General features: G+C 42.7%; 1 protein-coding gene across 7 annotated transcripts in view; it reads left to right on the top strand.

The window, feature by feature from the left end:
* Positions 1–6,327, top strand: part of traf3ip1 (TNF receptor-associated factor 3 interacting protein 1) — a 131,045-nt gene extending 124,718 nt beyond the window's left edge. For all 7 annotated transcript variants that reach the window (XR_013577908.1, XM_078551430.1, XM_078551427.1 and 4 more), the window contains one exon: positions 1,314–6,327. Coding sequence is in view for 6 of the 7 variants with exons in the window: in XM_078551430.1 (XP_078407556.1) it covers positions 1,314–1,479 (166 nt within the window). In the remaining variant the exon portion in view is untranslated. The remainder of the gene's footprint in view (positions 1–1,313) is intronic.
* Positions 6,328–18,362: the final 12,035 nt, after the last annotated feature.

Below are 18,362 nucleotides of genomic sequence, written 5' to 3'. Positions count from 1 at the left end.
AGTTGTATGCCTCCATTACTCTTCCTGAAAGCCCATTCATTATACGTGTTGATTATTCCTTCTATGAAGAACTACTTCATACAGTCGCAAATTTGCCTGTTATTGTTTGAAGCTGTACTCCCTTGTCCTGTTATGACTGAGTTTGAAGTCCTGTTCCAGATCTGCCTTTTATGAACAGTTTTCTTTGTCTTATAAACTTTTATGCAGTCACCCTCCAGTTGTTTTCTGCCTCAACACTCTTTCTGCACTCTTTTATCATAACTCAGTCTTCTGGTACAAGGGATTAGTCAAATGACTCTTCTCTAAACTACTTCCAGAGCCTAAATATCTCCCTTCGGGTCTTGGTGACCGGAACTGGATGTGGTGATAAGAAGTGGTACCTTAGATGTAGCCTGACTAGAGTTTTACAATTTAAACATTGCTGTCTCTGACTTGTACACCTGTGGCCCTTGGCTGACTTGCTGCTTGTACATATCTGTGGTCCATATGGGAACAGCTGTTAACATTTATTTTTATATGCATGGTGGCTTTTCATCTTTTTAATCCTAATTCCTTTCCATTTCTGCATAGCTGTTAATGCCATTGCTTCCTAAGTCAAGATCTCAATTGATTTTACATTTGTAACTCTTGTGGAGCTGTGCATTCGACATTTTCACAACCATTGATAGGTGTCTTCTGATCAAAAATGCAATACTGTCCCTTCTCTGGTTTTAACTTTCCAGCCAGGGAACATCAGGCAGAGGATATCCCAGTATCCTTAACATAAGTGAAAGGATCACTCAAAGCTCTCCACTGTGACATTATGGGGAGATGGTGGCATAGTGGGAATGTCACTGGACTAGAAATCCAGAGGCCCAGGTTAATACTCTGGGAATATGGGTTTAAATTCAATTAATAAATCTGGAATATAAAACTAGTCTCAGTAATGGTGACCATGAAACTATCATCAATTATCATTAAAAACCCATCTGGTTCACTAATGTCCTTTAGGGAAGGAAACCTGCCATCCTTACCTGGTCTGGCCTACATATGACTCCAGATCTACCACAATGTGGTTGACTATTAACTGCCCTCTGCAATGACTGAGCAAGTTGCTCAGTTCAAGGACAGTTGGAGATGGGCAAAATGTTGGCCTTGCCAGTGACACCCACATCCCATGAAAGAAAGAAGGAAAAAGAAAATGACGGACAGCATTCCCAAACTGTTACTTTTTTCACCAGCGTAATTGGGGAAACCTGTGTAGCTTTGCAGTTTTCACGGCAATAATGACTACGTTATAAACTTGAGTGTTAATTTATTTTTTGTCCTTGCAGCATCACAGACACAGCTGTGGAGCCATTAAAGACTGAACTCGCTGAACTGGAGCAACTGATCAAGGATCAGCAGGATAAGAATTGTGCTGTCAAGGCAAACATACTGAAAAATGAAGATAAGATCCAGAAGATGATTTCAAGTATTAACTTCTCCTCGAGAACGTGAGGGAGGAGAGGCTGTTGCACAGTCGGCACAGAAACCTGTAATGCAGTTCAGCAAATAAGGTGAAGAAATGATGCGGAGGAGGGACATTGTAAGACAGCAGACTGACAAATAATGTGTACATGGGTAAAAAAAGCATTTCTTTGCATTCCTATCTCTCAAATCAGTTGCATTCCACTAGAGAGCTTATTATCTTACATAGTTTTGAAGAAAACAAATACGTACATCAAATAAAAGCAATGTTTATAAATAGCTCGCAGCTCTGAAAGCAGGATTTGTCGTTTTCTTCTTTGCTTACCTTCTTTGGGCTGAAGTTCTTGCTGGTGACTTTAGCAATATAGTCAATGTGAATACAAAGCAGGATGGTAAAATTATTGAACAGAGGAAATTTTATCCCCTTTGTGTTTGCCTGATTGTTACTCTTCCCACAAATTTCTAAATGTTTTCAGCAAAACTGCAGTGTTCTCTGCAGCAATAGATCTTGCAGCACCAAGACAAAAGAGCAATCCAACCCCCCTGGCCATTGCCCATGGTACTAGACACTATACCTGTGCTTGAGGCCAGGGTGGAAGCAAAATGGTTTCATCCATACCACTTAAAGCTGATGGACTAGGCCACCTGGAAGTAGGTTATTTTATTTTTTCATTCACAGATATGAAAGTCTTTGTATAGAAAGTAATTGGGTATTGGTGACCCTTTGCTGCATCATAATGTCACACAAAGGAGTGAATTTTCCTGTAATGTACAGGTTAGGCTTTGGTAATATGGCAATGCCTCACAGATTCGATATACCCTACAGTTCTAACATTATACAAATAATGAAAATGCAGCACTGTAACAGACTGTACAACAATAGGTGATGAATTGAAGCTAGTAATTTGATCTAGGTGATCAGATTCAGGTTCTTAGAGCCTTTGGCATTATGACTTAGTGTTGCATCACCGCTTCAATAAGATCACCAAGAAGTTATCTGTTATCTTTTATTGAGATGCTAAATGCGATTGGTTTTGGGGCCATAATGGGTTACTTGATAAGTGTCTACTATTGCCTATGAAATATCACGAGCCCAGGCAAACATTATGTGCTCTTAGCTGTGGACTGATGAGAACATAGAATTCATGTTTCTGTGAAGCAGATGGGACAAGGCACCAAGTCAGTGAGGCAACCTGGTAAATGAAAATAGTTCCATTGCATTGACATTGATATATGTATATAGCTTCATTAAATAGTGAAACAGATTGATGCCCACTTGTATCACAAAACATAGGCCTAGTTGAATGCTCACTGGGTGGAAACATTGCCATTCGTTAACTATACCCAAGAACACAGTGAAGTACTGAGCACTGCTTGGGAGCCATAATTGGTGAAATATGACCTCTTGGTTTACAGAGCCTTGAGTGTACATTGATGTCAGGAGACATGATGTATTCTGAGCCACTACTTTAGCTATAAAAGCAATAACTGATCACTGGAGCTGCAGACAGTTTGCGTAATAGGTATGGGGCGGTTGAGGAGCTAGGATTATGATGAAGCTGAAGGCTTTGGGAATTGATGTGATATACTTCTAAAATTCACAAGTTTATTTTTACTTCTGAAGATGAACATGTCTAAAAATGCTGTTTCGATAGAACCACAAAAATCCTTCACATTCCAAACCACCAACTGCTGTATGTCAAGAATATATGCACGGTAGTTACACTTTTCTTTTTCCCTGCTACCGTAGGGGTATTTTGGATGGGGTGTGACTATTAAGACATCAAATGGGTGCAGTGCCGGGGACTTGACTTTTTGAAATTTAATGTTGAAAAACTTGTTTGCCAATTTGGAAAATAAATTGTTATCGTTGGCACTTGGACATGTAATCAGACCCTACTATTTGTTTTCAAATGCTTTCCGATGACTAACCTGTCGGATACCCTTGCCTCAGTTTTACCATTGAAGATTACGAGCACCCCCTCAAACAGAATAGCATTCGCTGAAAAAAGAGACGTGTCTAAGCTTTTCGTCTTGCTCCCATCAGGACACTCACAAGTACACCATGCATGAGTGCCAGATGAAAAGCTTAGAGATGCCTCTTTTTTCAGAAAAGCATTGTTACAAGCTGATTTTATCCAGGACAATTCTTGCACATCAGGGGTAAAAAAAAAAAGCTAATTTCTATATTAGGCTGACAGATCCTATAACAGCTGAACTGACTAGAAATACCGCAGAAGGGTTTTTTTTAACCCTCCCAAGTTCCAAGCCAACAGCAAGAATAGGACTTTGAAAATCAACACATTTGTTTAAAAAAGTAATGCTGTGACCTGACTGTTCAATGTTAACATGGACAAAGCTAGACAGATGTTTCCTGTCTCACACTGGAAAATGAGTGCTTTCAAATAGGGATGTCTTACTTTGAGGTTTGTGTATGCATTCCTTGTGACAGTGGCACACTTTGTAAATTCACTTTTAGGTTAATTGACCAAACTTCTAATGCGTATATCTGCCATGGAACAACATTTGTGCCATCTGAGAACCAATGAAAACATCTTTCCAGCAATTCTGACCCCATCTGAACAAGCAGACCTCTCAGGCTGAATGCAGAGCATGCATTTCAATCATCAGGTGGCTTGCAATCCAGTAGTATTACAACTTCTTTTTATCTTTGAATCTTTAAAGTCTCCTTTACTTCATAGAAGCCGGAGGAGGTAATTTGGCCCCCTGAGCCTTCCCTGCCATTCAGCAAGATCACGGCTGATCACCCATCAATCCCACCTTCCTGCACAGTCCCCATGCCCCTTACTTCCTTTGGTACCCAAAAATCTATCAACCTCTTGAACATACTCAACAACTGAGCATCCACAGCTCTCTGGGGTAGAGAATTCCTAAGATTCACAACCCTTTGAAGACATTTCTCCTCATCTCCGTCCTAAACGGCTGACCCTTTATCCTGGTGCTGTGTCCCCGTGTTCTAGATTCCCTGGCTACAGGAAACACTTGGTCAGCATCTACCCTGCAAAGCCCCTTAAGAATTTTATGTGTTTCCATGAGATCACCTCCCCTTCTAAACTTTAAAAGAGAATATTGGCCTAGTCTGCTCAATCTTTCCTCAGAGGAAAACCCCCTCATCCTATGAATCAATGTAGTGAACCTTCATTGCACTCTCTCTAGGGCGTAGATATTCTTCCCCGGGAAAGGAGACCAAAACTGCACAAAATACTCCGGGTGTGGTCTTACCAGTGCCCGATATAGTTGTAGCAAGACGTCGTAGCAGATTTAAAAAATATATTGACAACATGAAGACACTTTAAAGCCCTATTCAGACACAGTTTTAAAAAAAAATGCTAAATATAATTTAGATTATGCCACTCGTTCTGAGAATCCAAAGCCTGTGGCATGACCGTTTTTGTGTAAACGTACTTGAAAAAGATATTTATGTTGCACTCTATGTTTTCTTTATTGGTGTAAAGTTGCAGCTTAGAACAAGCTGTGCAATGTTTTAACTACAGTTACTACCCACAAGATTTTTCTTCAAATATTTATTGCTATTATCCCGCTGAATGCCTCAATGTGATCTGATGAATTTTCTTTCCGCTTCCCCTGGGCCTTTAAGATTACAGCGTACAAAATTGCAGCAACTGCTTAGTTTGAACTTGAAATAGTTTCTTTAAAAGGCTCCTTTTGAATGATCAAAGATCTTCTGATAATGGGTCGTTGCGGCTATTAAGCTGCAGAAAAGGGTCCTGAGAGAGCTTCAGGTTTGAGCACGAAGTTGGCCACGGTACCACAGGCTAGGGACAAAGAAAATTAGCCAGGATTCCCAATATTGATTGCTATCCAGTGACAACTCCTGCTGGAAGGTGAGTGTGTAGGCATAGGCTAAGAAAAGGATTATTCTGACACTCCTTGTTTAGACGCATACGAAAGAAATGACAACTTGGGCAAAGTGTTTGCATCTTCGGGAGGGAGAGAAACCAAATTAAACTTCAAAAATAATTGGCCTTTTTAAAAAAAAAAAAATCTCTTACTAGTCTTAAAGAGAGAACTATTAAGTCTTGAAAAGTTCTTTAGGGTCAACGATGAAAAAGATTGGAGAAAACGTTAAAGCCATCAGCATTTCTATTGCTTTAATCCGGAGCTCTTAGTGTTTTGTGCAAGTAGCACTTCTTAAAATGGTTTTTGTTTAATTTCCCACATCTGCAGTTTTCAGGTTAAAATAACAATTTTAGGTTTTGACAATGAGGCCTGCATCCTCCCCCACCTCCCCGCCAAAAAATAAGTTATGTCCCCATAAGTGATTCCTATAACACAAGTGTGAAAAGTGGGATACTCTTGTTTACAACTGAACAAATGTGCTGCATTTATTTCTGAACTGGTACAGCAACACAAATTAGCGCCAATCTGACATTTCACCAAATTGCCCCACACAGATGATAAACTACAACCAGCATGTCCCTAAAGGTGAATTAATGATAGCAGCAATTTTTGTTTTTAACCTCACGACCTGTATTGAGATGATCATTGCTTTCTAATACTTTCAAGATGAGTGGAAGATAAACAGAACTTTAACTAAGCCTTGGTCATTAAACAGAGCACCAGAGAAAGGCAGCACAGCTTTAACTGAGCAGAAGTCACTGGCTTTGCGGCCAATATTCTCCACTGGACTGCTGGTGCTTGGTAGTTTGCAGTAACATGAGCTTGGATCATTCATTGGCATGATAACTTATATGAAATGAAATGCTTTACAGAGCTTCAGGTGTTCAATGCATTGTTAACTCACTATTTGTACATTTTTGTAAATTTTTGGTCACTGTAACATAGTTAAAAATTAATTTTGTAGCGGAGTGAAATAAAGTGTGTGGCTTTACTGAACACCCTGTTTGTACTAGCTGTGAAGCTAATTGCTGCTAATCTGAAGGTTTATCAAAGGGATATGGATTAATGATGGAAAATATGCCAACAGAATTCTCCTTGTTCTCCCTCTGATCCCTGAATGGTGAAAATGTTATTGCTGCATCTTATTCACTCAGTAATTTGACCAGGTATAACATGAAACTGGAATATTGGAATTGTAGAATGGTTATAGCATAGAAGAAGACCATTCGACCCATCCAGTCCCCACCAGCTTTCTGAAAGAGCAAATCGTTAAGCCCACTCCCTGTTTATCTTCTGGTGCTTATCAAATTCACTTTTGAAAGCCACAATTGAATCTGCCTCCAGCACCCTCTCAGATTGCGTTCCAGATCCCAATCATTTGCTGCGTAAAAAAAAACTTCTCATGTCACCTTAGGCTCTTTTGCTAACCACCTCAGAACTGTATTCTCCGGTTCTTGACGACTCCACCCCTGGAAACATTTTCTCTCTATCTACTCTGTCTTGATCCCCATGATTTTGAACACTCCTTTCAAATTTCCTCTCAGTCTTCTCTTCTCCAAGGGGACACCATCATCTTATCCCACCCACAACATGTGGTGTATGAGCAATGCAACGTGCCGATCAAATCAATGCCTATTAACTTAACAGACTTTTCATTCCAAATCCACAAGCATTTTTCTTTTAACTATGTCTTCACACACCACCCATATAATCTCCAGTTTTTCTCCTGCTGTTCATGTTCACTGTAGCAGAGAAGTAGTTCCTGTAGGAGGCCCATCATCACTACTGGACTGTGTCTGCTGCTAAATCATAATTTTGCTGCCTGACTTCTGCCAGCGCTATCTACAAAGGACAAAATAATATGCTCCTGGGAGTCCAACTCAGACCAACTTGGCAAGTTCTATATCGATTAGGTGAGGAAGATAAATGACAGGATATACAGAGTGCTTCAACTGGATATCAAAGCCTGCTTCTATTTTCAAAATGCAACCCTGACCTCTCTGTAAAAATTGTAATGACAAGTGTTGCCAACCCTAATCTTTCTGGTGATTCACACTTTAAAATAACAGTACAAAATCTACATGTAGTTAACTAAAACTTACAAATGTTGGCAATTATGTGACATCCATTACTGGGAGAGAGGAATTTGTAGAGCACTCATATATTTTCTGCTCGAGAAGAAAAAGCTAGCAGATCAATGACATTCCTGGTGAGGTATGTGCCTACTAGAAAAGATGGACAGTTCGGGATCTTGCACCTTGATCCGTTGACTAAAGTCTGTCAGTCAGAATGGTCCTTCTGCTCTAGTGTCAATGATTGACAAGTCTCCAGCAGACCTATGACCTCAAGGAGAGAAAATCTATTCAGTTGGCATCTGCCCCAATGAGCTTAAGGAAAGGCGCATCTGCATGATGATTGGGAGAGCTGGTGGAGTGTACTTAATGTACTTAAGCCTTAATGAACTAGTTCAGTGGGAGGAAGTGCACTCTGCACTGCATCATCTAGTTATCGGCAGGACACCAGTTGTTCATGGTTTTCATGCCAAAACCTTAAAAGCTGCTGGGGAGTGATAGTATGGAGTAAGAGAGTAAATGGTTCCAGTAACAATCTCCAGTAGCTGGAGATTGGGATTCAGTTGAATGTGCATGTATTCTGGATGTTCGGTTTCTCCCCCCGCCCACATTTTTTGTTGAAGATCAAAGAGAACATGCCCCATTTATATCATGGTACTTTTCCCAATGGGTTATTGTTCAATCCCCATTGGTGCTGAGCACACTGCATTTACACTGAAAGGTAGATTGAGCAACAACAACTTCCTATAAGGCAGAATAACATCCTAAGTGCTTAATAATGGAACAATTCCATGCACAAGTCAATTAAATGTCAGGAACATGACTGTTATTCAACAGCAGCCTCTCCCTTGTTGGGGAAGAAACTCCTTGGGCAGAATTTTACCGTACTGCTGAAGTCGATGGACTTTTGAACGGCTTGCTGCATTTTACGACCCTGCCCCCACCGCGATGGGGACCATAAAATTCCTCCCCATGTTGACCAACTATTTACAGGCCAGCCTTGAGTCACACCAGATTATGAGTCTTTAACCCACCCCGTTGAAACCAGGCCAATGATAGAAGCACATTTTTGGGAGCAGTTAAAAATTCCTGATGTTTCACAAAATCTAAGGGTGCGTGAAGTAAAGTAAAAATGCATTATCCAGACCCAGTTCAAGTGCTGCTGTCAGTAGTAATTTACCTTTGCAACTGGAAACCACTAAATGTGGGATACACTCGGAAAATTCCCTCCTAAGACTACCTTCAAAAACATTGGCAGGGGGTCGCTTATTTTGTAGGGTTTCCCCGCCAGCTGGTAATCTTGCTGTAACAGGCAACCACAAAACAAAAATAAATGAGCTATTAGAAAATGACATTCATAAATTAATAGGTACGTGGGTGTGTTTGTTTTTCAGGCAGGTTCATTTACTGCAATAACCTTCTGTGGAAACTCTGGTCCATAATCATCATTTTGGCCACCCACTAGGAGAGATTGTGTTGCAGTTGAAACCTGTCATGGGGTTTTCTGCCTTTGGTTAATTTTAGGAATACAGTAAAGCAGCTATTTTATTTTAATGTTCCAAAAGAAAAGCTTTTTTATAAGTAGCATGTAGAAATACACAATAATGAGGATTGTCAGAAGTTATACAAATTGTCATGTTTTGTTGAATCACAACACGACTCAAAGGGAAACACTTGTAGAACTCCAAAAGCGTCTCGTCAATTTACCTGGTTGGCGCTTTGCAATTAAGGACAAATTGTGTCATCCAAGTGTATTCAGTTATTCAGAACTTATTTTAATTGGGTATTTGAAAAAATACTGACAAATGAAGCTTTCAAAAGAGAAAAAGCAACGAAGTAGATAGAACAGTCAGCATTGGGTCTTTGATAGCAGCAGACTGACCATGCAGATTGTATTTACAAGGTTTCATACACTTTGGCCATCTTCATGTTGCTTCAAATTTCTGTGTTTTTTTGACCAGGTTCAAAGGAAATCCCTCAGGATGTAGAGAAACTTATTGTTCCCTGTTGCACTGCCTTCAAGCAGCCTGCAGAAGGTGCTGTGACCTTTCTGCTTATGCTTTTCCATCCTCACCCTCCACAGGCAGGGACAAATACTGTGCTCCAATCCAGATTTCATTTATAATTACATTGCTGATGGCTTTTATTTCACTTGTGTCAATGTATGCACGCATTCAAACTTTTTGACAAGTAACTGCTCCTCTGGACTAGTTGCAGCAAGACGTTACCTTCCGGAACTTCGCCGTGGCTTTTCTCCTGCCTTATATTGTCGAATTTTGGTGAGGTTTCCACTTATTTAAGAAAGAATCTGTCTAATGTTTGTGGCCATTTGGTACCTCACCCTTAAGTTGCACCGAACAATGAGTCCTTTAACCCACCCCAGTGAGACCAGACCAATGAAAGAAGTACATCCTTGGGAACAATTTCTGATGTTTCCCAAAATATGAGGTTGCGTGAAATAAATGCCACCACATGCTCAGTTTCATACTCCCTGTGAAGTGTTTATTGAGGTCAGACTCTGAAGATATCAGGAAAAAAACAACAAAAAACAGGTGAACTAAGAAAATAAATGGTTTCAGTGCCTCAATAGGCTTACTCAGTGAGAAACTCAATCGTACATAGTGAGAAGGTCTCAGGTCCAATCATTCGTCTGCAATAGATTAGCTGACCCTTCCCGGATACCATTTTTAAAATATAACTGTCGCTGGGTCAAAATCCTGGAACTCCCTCCCTAACAGCACTGTGGGTGTACCTACACCACATGGACTGCAGCGGTTCAAGAAGGCAGCTCACCACCACCTTCTCAAGGGCAATTAGGGATGGGCAATAAATGCTGGCCCAGCCAGCGATGCCCACATCTCATGAGTGAATTTTTAAAATCTTGCGCTCTGTAATACAAGTCAAATATTACTGCTACCATACATGCTTTAAGTATAAAAATATATTTGAGTATTGCTGAAAAAAGAGACATGTCTAAGCTACGTAGGCCGTACATCCCAAAGACTGGTGGCTGATTGTATCAAACAGCATGTTCCAGCTGCTGTTCACAACGGGCAGGGTACAGGCTGTACCCAACCAGCCTGTGCTTGCAAAACTCAAAATACAGTGTCCAACATTAGATGTGATTCCGCGATTGACAACATTTGCTAAATAATCCTTAGTGTGCTAAGAATTACACTGACAACCAATTTAAGATTGTCAGTTGGGCTCGCAGTGTGGTACATTTGCATGTACTGGAAGCTACGTATATCAATACACAGGGCCCTGTTCTTTGCAGACAGAAAGAACATGTACACACATTGCGCCTGTTTCAGCTAAACAAAATAAGAGACAGACATTCGCTGACTCATTCCTCAGGGGAATGCCTTGACCAATCAGGGTCAAGCTGCCTGGTTTAAATTTCATACAATGCTTGGCAGTTAACTGTCAGTCACCATCAATGGTGCATTCTCCATGGCAATGCCACTTGCCAACCAATCAGTACTCTATTCACATACAGTATAAATTGTTGTTTTCCCCTTATATTGGTATTCTTGCAAAGTGTCCTGATGAGTGCATGACAAAAAGCTTAGACATGTCTCTTTTTTCAGTAATACTCAAGTTCTGTATTCTGTGAAATTTGAGAAAATTGAGCACAATTTAGGCTGATGTGCTCTGTGCTGCACTGTCTGAGATGTTAAAACTGAGGCCTTGACTGCCCTCTCAGGTGAATGTTAAAGATCCCATAATATACTATTTCAAAAAAGAGCAGGGGGTTCTCCGCAATGCCCTGACCAATATTTACTTGGCAATCAACATCACTAAAACAGATTATCTGGCCACTATCACCTCGCTGGTTTTTGGAACGTTGCATTGAACAAAGAACAAAGAACAAAGAAAAGTACAGCACAGGAACAGGCCCTTCGGCCCTCCAAGCCTGCGCCGATCATGTTGCCCGTCAACTAAAACATTTTGCACTTCCGGGGTCCATATCCCTCTATTCCCATCCTATTCATGTATTTGTCAAGCTGCCTCTTAAACACCACTATCGTACCTGCTTCCACCACCTCCTCTGGCAGCGAATTCCAGACACTCACTACCCTCTGCGTAAAAAACTTGCCCCGCACATCTCCTCTATAGTTTTATCCTCTCACCTTAAATCTATGTCCCCTAGTAATTGACTTTTCCACCCTGGGAAAAAGCTTCTGACTATCTACTCTGTCCATGCCACTCATAATTTTGTAAACTTCTATCAAGTCGCCCCTCAATCTCCGTCGCTCTAGTGAGAACAATCCGAGTTTCTCCAACCTCTCCTCGTAGCTGATAACCTCCAGACCAGGCAGCATCCTGGTAAATCTCCTCTGCACCCTCTGCAATGCCTCCATATCCTTCTGGTAATGTGGCGACCAGAATTGCACCCAATATTCCAAGTGTGGCCTAACCAAGGTTCTGTACAGCTGCAGCATGACTTCCCAGCTTTTATACTCAATACCCCTGCCGATGAAGGCAAGCATGCCATATGCCTTCCTGACTACCTTATCCACCTGCGTTGCCACTTTTAGTGACCTGTGGACCTGTACACTCATATCCCTCTGCCCATCAATGCACTTAAGGGTTCTGCCATTTACTGTATAATTCCTGCCTGTATTAGACCTTCCAAAATGCATTACCTCGCATTTGTCCAGATTAAACTCCATCTGCCATTTCTCCACCCAAGTCTCCAACCGATCTGTATCCTTTGACAATCCTCTTCACTATCTGCAACTCCTCCAACCTTAGTGTCATCTGCAAACTTACTAATTAGCCGAGTTACATTTTCCTCCAAATCATTTATATATACTACAAACAGCAAAGGTCCCAGCACTGATCCCTGCGGAACACCACTAGTCACAGCTCTCCATTCAGAAAAACACCCTTCCACTGCTACCCTCTGTCTTCTATGACCAAGCCAATTCTGTATCCATCTTGCCAGCTCACCTCTGATCCCGTGCAACTTTACCTTCTGTACCAGTCTGCCATGAGGGACCTTGTCAAAGGCCTTACTGAAATCCATGTATATAACATCCACTGCCCTTCCATCGTCGATCATCTTTGTCACTTCCTCGAAAAATTCGATCAAGTTAGTGAGACACGACCTCCCCTTTACAAAACCATGCTGCCTCTCACTAATATGCCCATTTGCTTCCAAATGGTAATAAATCCTGTCACGAAGAATCTTCTCCAATGATTTCCCTACCACTGACGTAAGGCTCACCGGCCTGTAATTTCCTGGATTATCCCTGCTACCCTTCTTAAACAATGGAACAACATTGGCCATTCTCCAGTCCTCTGGGACCTCACCCGTAGCCAGTGAGGATACAAAGATTTCTGTCAAGGCCCCAGCAATCTCATCCCTTGCCTCCCTCAGTACTCTGGGATAGATCCCATCTGGCCCTGGGGACTTATCCACCTTAATATTCTTCAAGACGCCTAACACCTCCTCTTTTTTGATCTCAACATGATCCAGGCTATCTACACACTCTTCCCTAGACAAATCGACCGCTAAGTCCTTCTCTTTGGTGAATACTGTTGAGAAGTATTCATTTAGTATCTCTCCCATTTCTTCTGGCTCCACACACACATTCCCACCTCTGTCCCTGAGTGGGCCTACCTTGCGCAAGTTGTATTTCCTGGAGCACATTTCAAAAATACTGTGAAGGGCAAACCTTTATTTCCTTTTTAATGCAAACTCTTTCTATTCCCTTCACCCATCCTTCTAGTAAGTTTGATTATACCCTTTTTAATGCATGTACCTCATTATATCTGTGTTTGGCAAGTGTCTCTACATGCTCTCCGAGTGTCACCAGCCAAGATGTAGAGTGCAATATTCATCTCCAAGAAGCCAAAGTTGCACTTCATTCATGTTTGACTAACAGATTGGTTTAAGATAAAGCTATCATGACTGGGCCACTGGAAAAGGGCCCAATTACCTACATTGCTGTACAAATCATAGAGGATGAACATTGAGTGGACATTACTGTAATTCATAGCTCCACTATTGTATGCATGAACATGTAGTGTTTCTATGACAGAGCTCTCTGCTCTTTCTATTGCCCGTTTGCAAAGGTATGAAGCTGTAACGTAACAATTACTCCCTTTATAGATATGTGGACTGCAGATTGACTGAGATTCCCAGCAGTTCTGTACTTGCCCTGGAGTTTAGGCTGCGTATCAGCTTGTAGCACTTGCCATAACGTTGTCACTGCCTCGTTGGTGAATCGTAGCCTTGAATGCCAATCTGGGTACGTCCACCCTTGTTTGTATATTGGTTCGATAGAATAATGGGGGGACGCATAGTCCTTCTGTGTTGAATTGCATCTGATGCCTCTGCATCCCTTCTCTTTCACCCAAGACGAATAAAAGGGAATTCTTGTCTCAAAAGGGGCACATTGCTTTCAAAGGTTGGTAGACCGAAAGCCTTGTTGTTTGGTGACAAAAAAATTCAGCTAAAGTGAAAAGTGAAAAAACATTTTAAATCATACCTGAAAGTTGCTAACTGCCCCTTTAAATATTGAACACACAGCCCAACAAGCATTTAAATCACTACTGTTAGTAGGATTAATATTGAACACACAGCCCAACAAGCATTTAAATCACTACTGTTAGTAGGATTAATATTGAACACACAGCCCAACAAGCATTTAAATTGCTACTGTTAGTGGGATTAATATTGAACACACAGCCCAACATGCATTTATATCACTACTGTTAGTAGGATTAATATTGAACACACAGCCCAACAAGCATTTAAATCACTACTGTTAGTAGGATTAATATTGAACACACAGCCCAACAAGCATTTAAATTGCTACTGTTAGTAGGATTAATATTGAACACACAGCCCAACATGCATTTATATCACTGCTGTTAAAAAGAAGTTTTGTTCGCTGGTGTCATTTTCTCCTCAGAGGGTTGACTACATTGGATCTCCACCTCTGTCCTGTGCCGCCATTACACACTCCACATAAGTCAGCTCCATCCATTCCATTATGTCCGTCATCCATTTACTCCTCTACTTCCCCCTTCTACGTTTTCTGTCAATCTTTTCTTCCAATGGACTGTCCCTCTCTACCAATTGCTCTAATGATGTGTCTGACGATTGTATCTTTCTCTCTTTGACGTTAAACACTAATTACCTCTTTTCGCCACTCACATCCAGCACTTCCTCGTTAGTCCTTCTGCCTGTTAAGGATATGTAGAACGTCCTCCTATATGTCCGCACCTCGAATGCATTCAGCTTGTCAGTGGTGTCTTTGTTGTCCATGTCCTTGAGGCATTTAACATAGATGTAGTGCCTCAGCATTCTTTCCTAAGATTCAGCTTCAGTTTCTTAGACGTTAGCGTGCCCTTCACTCTGACAGAAGAAGTTTGCTGCTGGTGGAAAGGGTGAGAAATCTTGTGTCTTCCGATGCACTAAATGATTGTAACGAAGCTACTGCTTATTTCAAGGGGAAGTCACCAGTGCCAGCGATATTGCAACTGTACAAGCTCATGTTGCATCAAATGCAGAAAGTGACGAGCGCTCCCTGCAACTTCCCATCTATTGAACTTGGAAGGTAACATTGAGAGCAGGTGCAATGCGGTTTCCTGATATGTGTCACCATCCAGCGACCTCTCCCATCACTGACCAATAATTGGGGAAATACCCCCACACGTTCCCCATTTTTAATGACGAAATATTCCTATTCAGTGAGCTCATCAGCTCGCTTTTTAATTTAAAAACCCTGGAGGCCGGGAGACTTCGCAGACACAATTCTAAATGAATGACAGACCAAAAGAATCTCAACCGCATTAGCGCTGGGTTTGGTTTGACAAAGGCCGATTTGGTGCCTGGGTTGCCGGAGTGGCTAGATTAGAGTTACAATATTTCACAGTTCATATTGCCGAATAACTTCAAGGATGGGAGTGCATGGACTCTGAAATGGCCACCAGAGAAGTATTTGTCTGTGATCCAAACATTTAGCTAGTCGGATTCAATAAGACGCTCTAAGATTGCATGCAATCCTCTCAGTCTAAACCTTGATCAAATCTGAACCTTTTGACTGGCTGTGGTGTAGGACATGAAGATTCAGTGGGGCATTCTGATTTTAAGGTTGAAGGGGATTAGCAAAGTTCTAAATTGCAATTAACAATTCTGACATCGGACGCAGAGTGTTGGACCCTGAGAAGATTGCAAAATGAATTATTTGCCAGCAGAATCAATCCTACTTCTGAACAGAACAGGAAACACCAACGGAAAGGAAAAAGAGGCCCACAGGCAGTGGCTTAGTGGTATTGTCACTGGACTAGTAACCCCGGGGCCCAGGGTAACGCTCTGGGGACCTGGGTTAGAATCCCGCCATGATAGATGGTGGAATTTGAATTCAATAAAAAAAGCCTGGAATTCAAAGTCTAATGATGACCATGAAACTATTGTTAAAAGCAAAATACTGCGGATGCTGGAAACCTGAAATGGAAACAAGAATAGCTGGAAAAACTCAGCAGGTCTGACAGCATCTGCGGAGAGGAACACAGTTAACGTTTCGAGTCCGTATGACTCTTCAACAGAACTAAAGAAAAATAGAAATGAGGTGAAAAAGAAGCTGGTTGAGGTGGGGTGGGACAGGTAGAGCTGGATAGAGGGCCAGTGATAGGTGGAGGCAAAGAAGAGATTGCCAAAGATGTCATAGACAAAAGGACAAAGGGGTGTTGATGATGGTGATATTAGCTAAGGAATGTGACAAAAGGAGCAAGGGGCAGATAGCCCTAGTGGGGGTGGGGTGGAGTGGGGGGAAGGGATTGAAATAGGCTAAAAGGTGGAGATAAAGCAATGGATGGAAATAAATTTAAAAGTAATAGAAATAGGTGGGAAAAGAAAAATATATATAATTAAAAAAATTATAAATTATAAAAAAAAGGGGATCGGAAAGTGGGGTGGGGATGGAGGAGAGAGTTCATGATCTAAAGTTGTTGAACTCAATGTTAAGTCCGGAATCAGCTATTGCTGATTGTTGTAAAAACCCATCTGGTTCACTAATGTCCCTTTAGGGAAGGAAATCTGCCGTCCTTACCTGGTCTGGCCTCTACATGTGACTCCAGACCCACAGCCATGTGGTTGACTCTTAAATGCCCTCTGAAATGGACTGGCAGGACACTCGGCTTCTCAAGGGCAATCAGGGATGGGCAATAAATGCTGGCCTAGCCAACGATGCCCACATCCCATGAATGAATAAGGAAAGACTTGGGCTTCCAGCAATTCCAATGCCATGTTAGCGGAAGTTCAGAACTTCAGAGAAAAATTGGAAGGGCAATAAATTTTGGATACTCTCCTGCCTGAATTTTTTTTTAAAGCCTACAAGTTCACTGTGGTCTGTGAGCAAGCTGCTTTTTTTTCCAAATCACCTAACTTCAGCTAGCTGGTCAGCAGGATACCTGGTGAGGGACGAGTTATTTTGTTTACTCAAGTTAAAGAAAATACTGTTGTTGCCAGGCCTTGAATTCCTGTTGATAGGCTGAAAACACCTGGCCTGGGAGGTGTTCTTGCTGAATGTTTGATTTTGAACACGGTCAGTCAGCCAGTTGTGCCTTGGAAACAGGCTGGAAAGAATGACTGCTTCTCTCTCTCTCTCTCTCTCTCCCCCTCCTCCTGTATTGCCTGTAGTCCAGTGCGGGTTAATCCTCAGCCATAATAACTCATCTGTATTTTTGAAAGTTTGCAAAGTTGTGACAAGCGAGAGTTATCGAAGAGAGTGGGGCCATAATCTCTGAGCACCCCAGCATCAGGTTTGGGGGGTACCCCAAAGATGCGCTGGGGATTCCCTCTCGGAAGTTCCCAGGTAAGGGTTTGCACGGCAATTGCCCAGAAGTGCAAACTTCCTCTGGACAGTTGCACTGCACTGGGAACCATCTGAAAATACAGCTTCAATTGCAAACTCCGGATGGTTACACCAGGGTTAAACTAATAGTTACTCAGAAAAATTTAGAACAATTAAAACCTCTTCTAACTTCTGGGTAGCTATGATAAAGACCCAGGCCGACCCCCCACCCTCCACCCCCACCATGGGACTCCCCCCACAACCCCTGACCATCCCCCCATGAGACTGATCCCCACGGGACTCCCCCCTCCACACCTACAACCCCACCCCCATGGGACTTCTCCCACACCCCGGACCCCACCTGCGGGTCTCCCCCCCCCCACACCCTGAACACCCCCACAGGGGTCCCCCCACACACCCAACCTCCCCAAAGACTCCATCCACACCCCCGACCACCAATTCTCCCATGCCCCAACCCCTGGACCTCCTACCCCCTCATTTCCCCTGGACCTGTGAACTCCCCACCCCAACTGACCTCCGACACCGCCACCCCTTCCCTGACCTCCAACCCCACACCCCCGACATCTGAACCCCCACCTCCACCCCGTTGACCTCTGACCCGACCTGACCTCTGGCCCCTCCACCCTCAACCTCCAACCCTACTACCCCTTGACCTCTGACCCTCCACACCCTCGACTTCCGAACCCCCCACCCTCAACCTCTGAATCCCCACCTTCACCCCACTGACATCTGACCCCCCACCCAACCTCTGACCCCTCCACACTGACCTCCGACCCTACCACTCACTGACCGCCGACCCCCCACTCCCTGACCTTCCCATCCCCCGACCTCTGATCCATCCACCCCCTCAGACCTCTGAGCCCCCCACAACCCCTGGATTCCCAACACCACCACCTCTGGAGCCCTGAACTCCCCCATCACCCCGGACCCCCAACCCCCCCTACCCCCCAAATCCTATCCACTTACATTAGACACTTACCTTCTCCCTGGCCTGTCAATTTCCTTGGCCCTTTAAACTCACCTGCTTTATGTCACCAAGTGTCTTAAAATAAGGGGCACAGCGTCCTTGAATCTGCCAGAGCTGCACATCGCTGGGGATTGGGAGGAGTTTTTTGATGTAGGCCCT

Source organism: Cetorhinus maximus, chromosome 11 (assembly GCF_964194155.1).
Source record: "Cetorhinus maximus chromosome 11, sCetMax3.hap1.1, whole genome shotgun sequence".
NCBI classification, from domain to species: Eukaryota; Metazoa; Chordata; class Chondrichthyes; order Lamniformes; family Cetorhinidae; genus Cetorhinus; species Cetorhinus maximus.
This window is presented reverse-complemented; position numbering and strand designations above follow the sequence as displayed.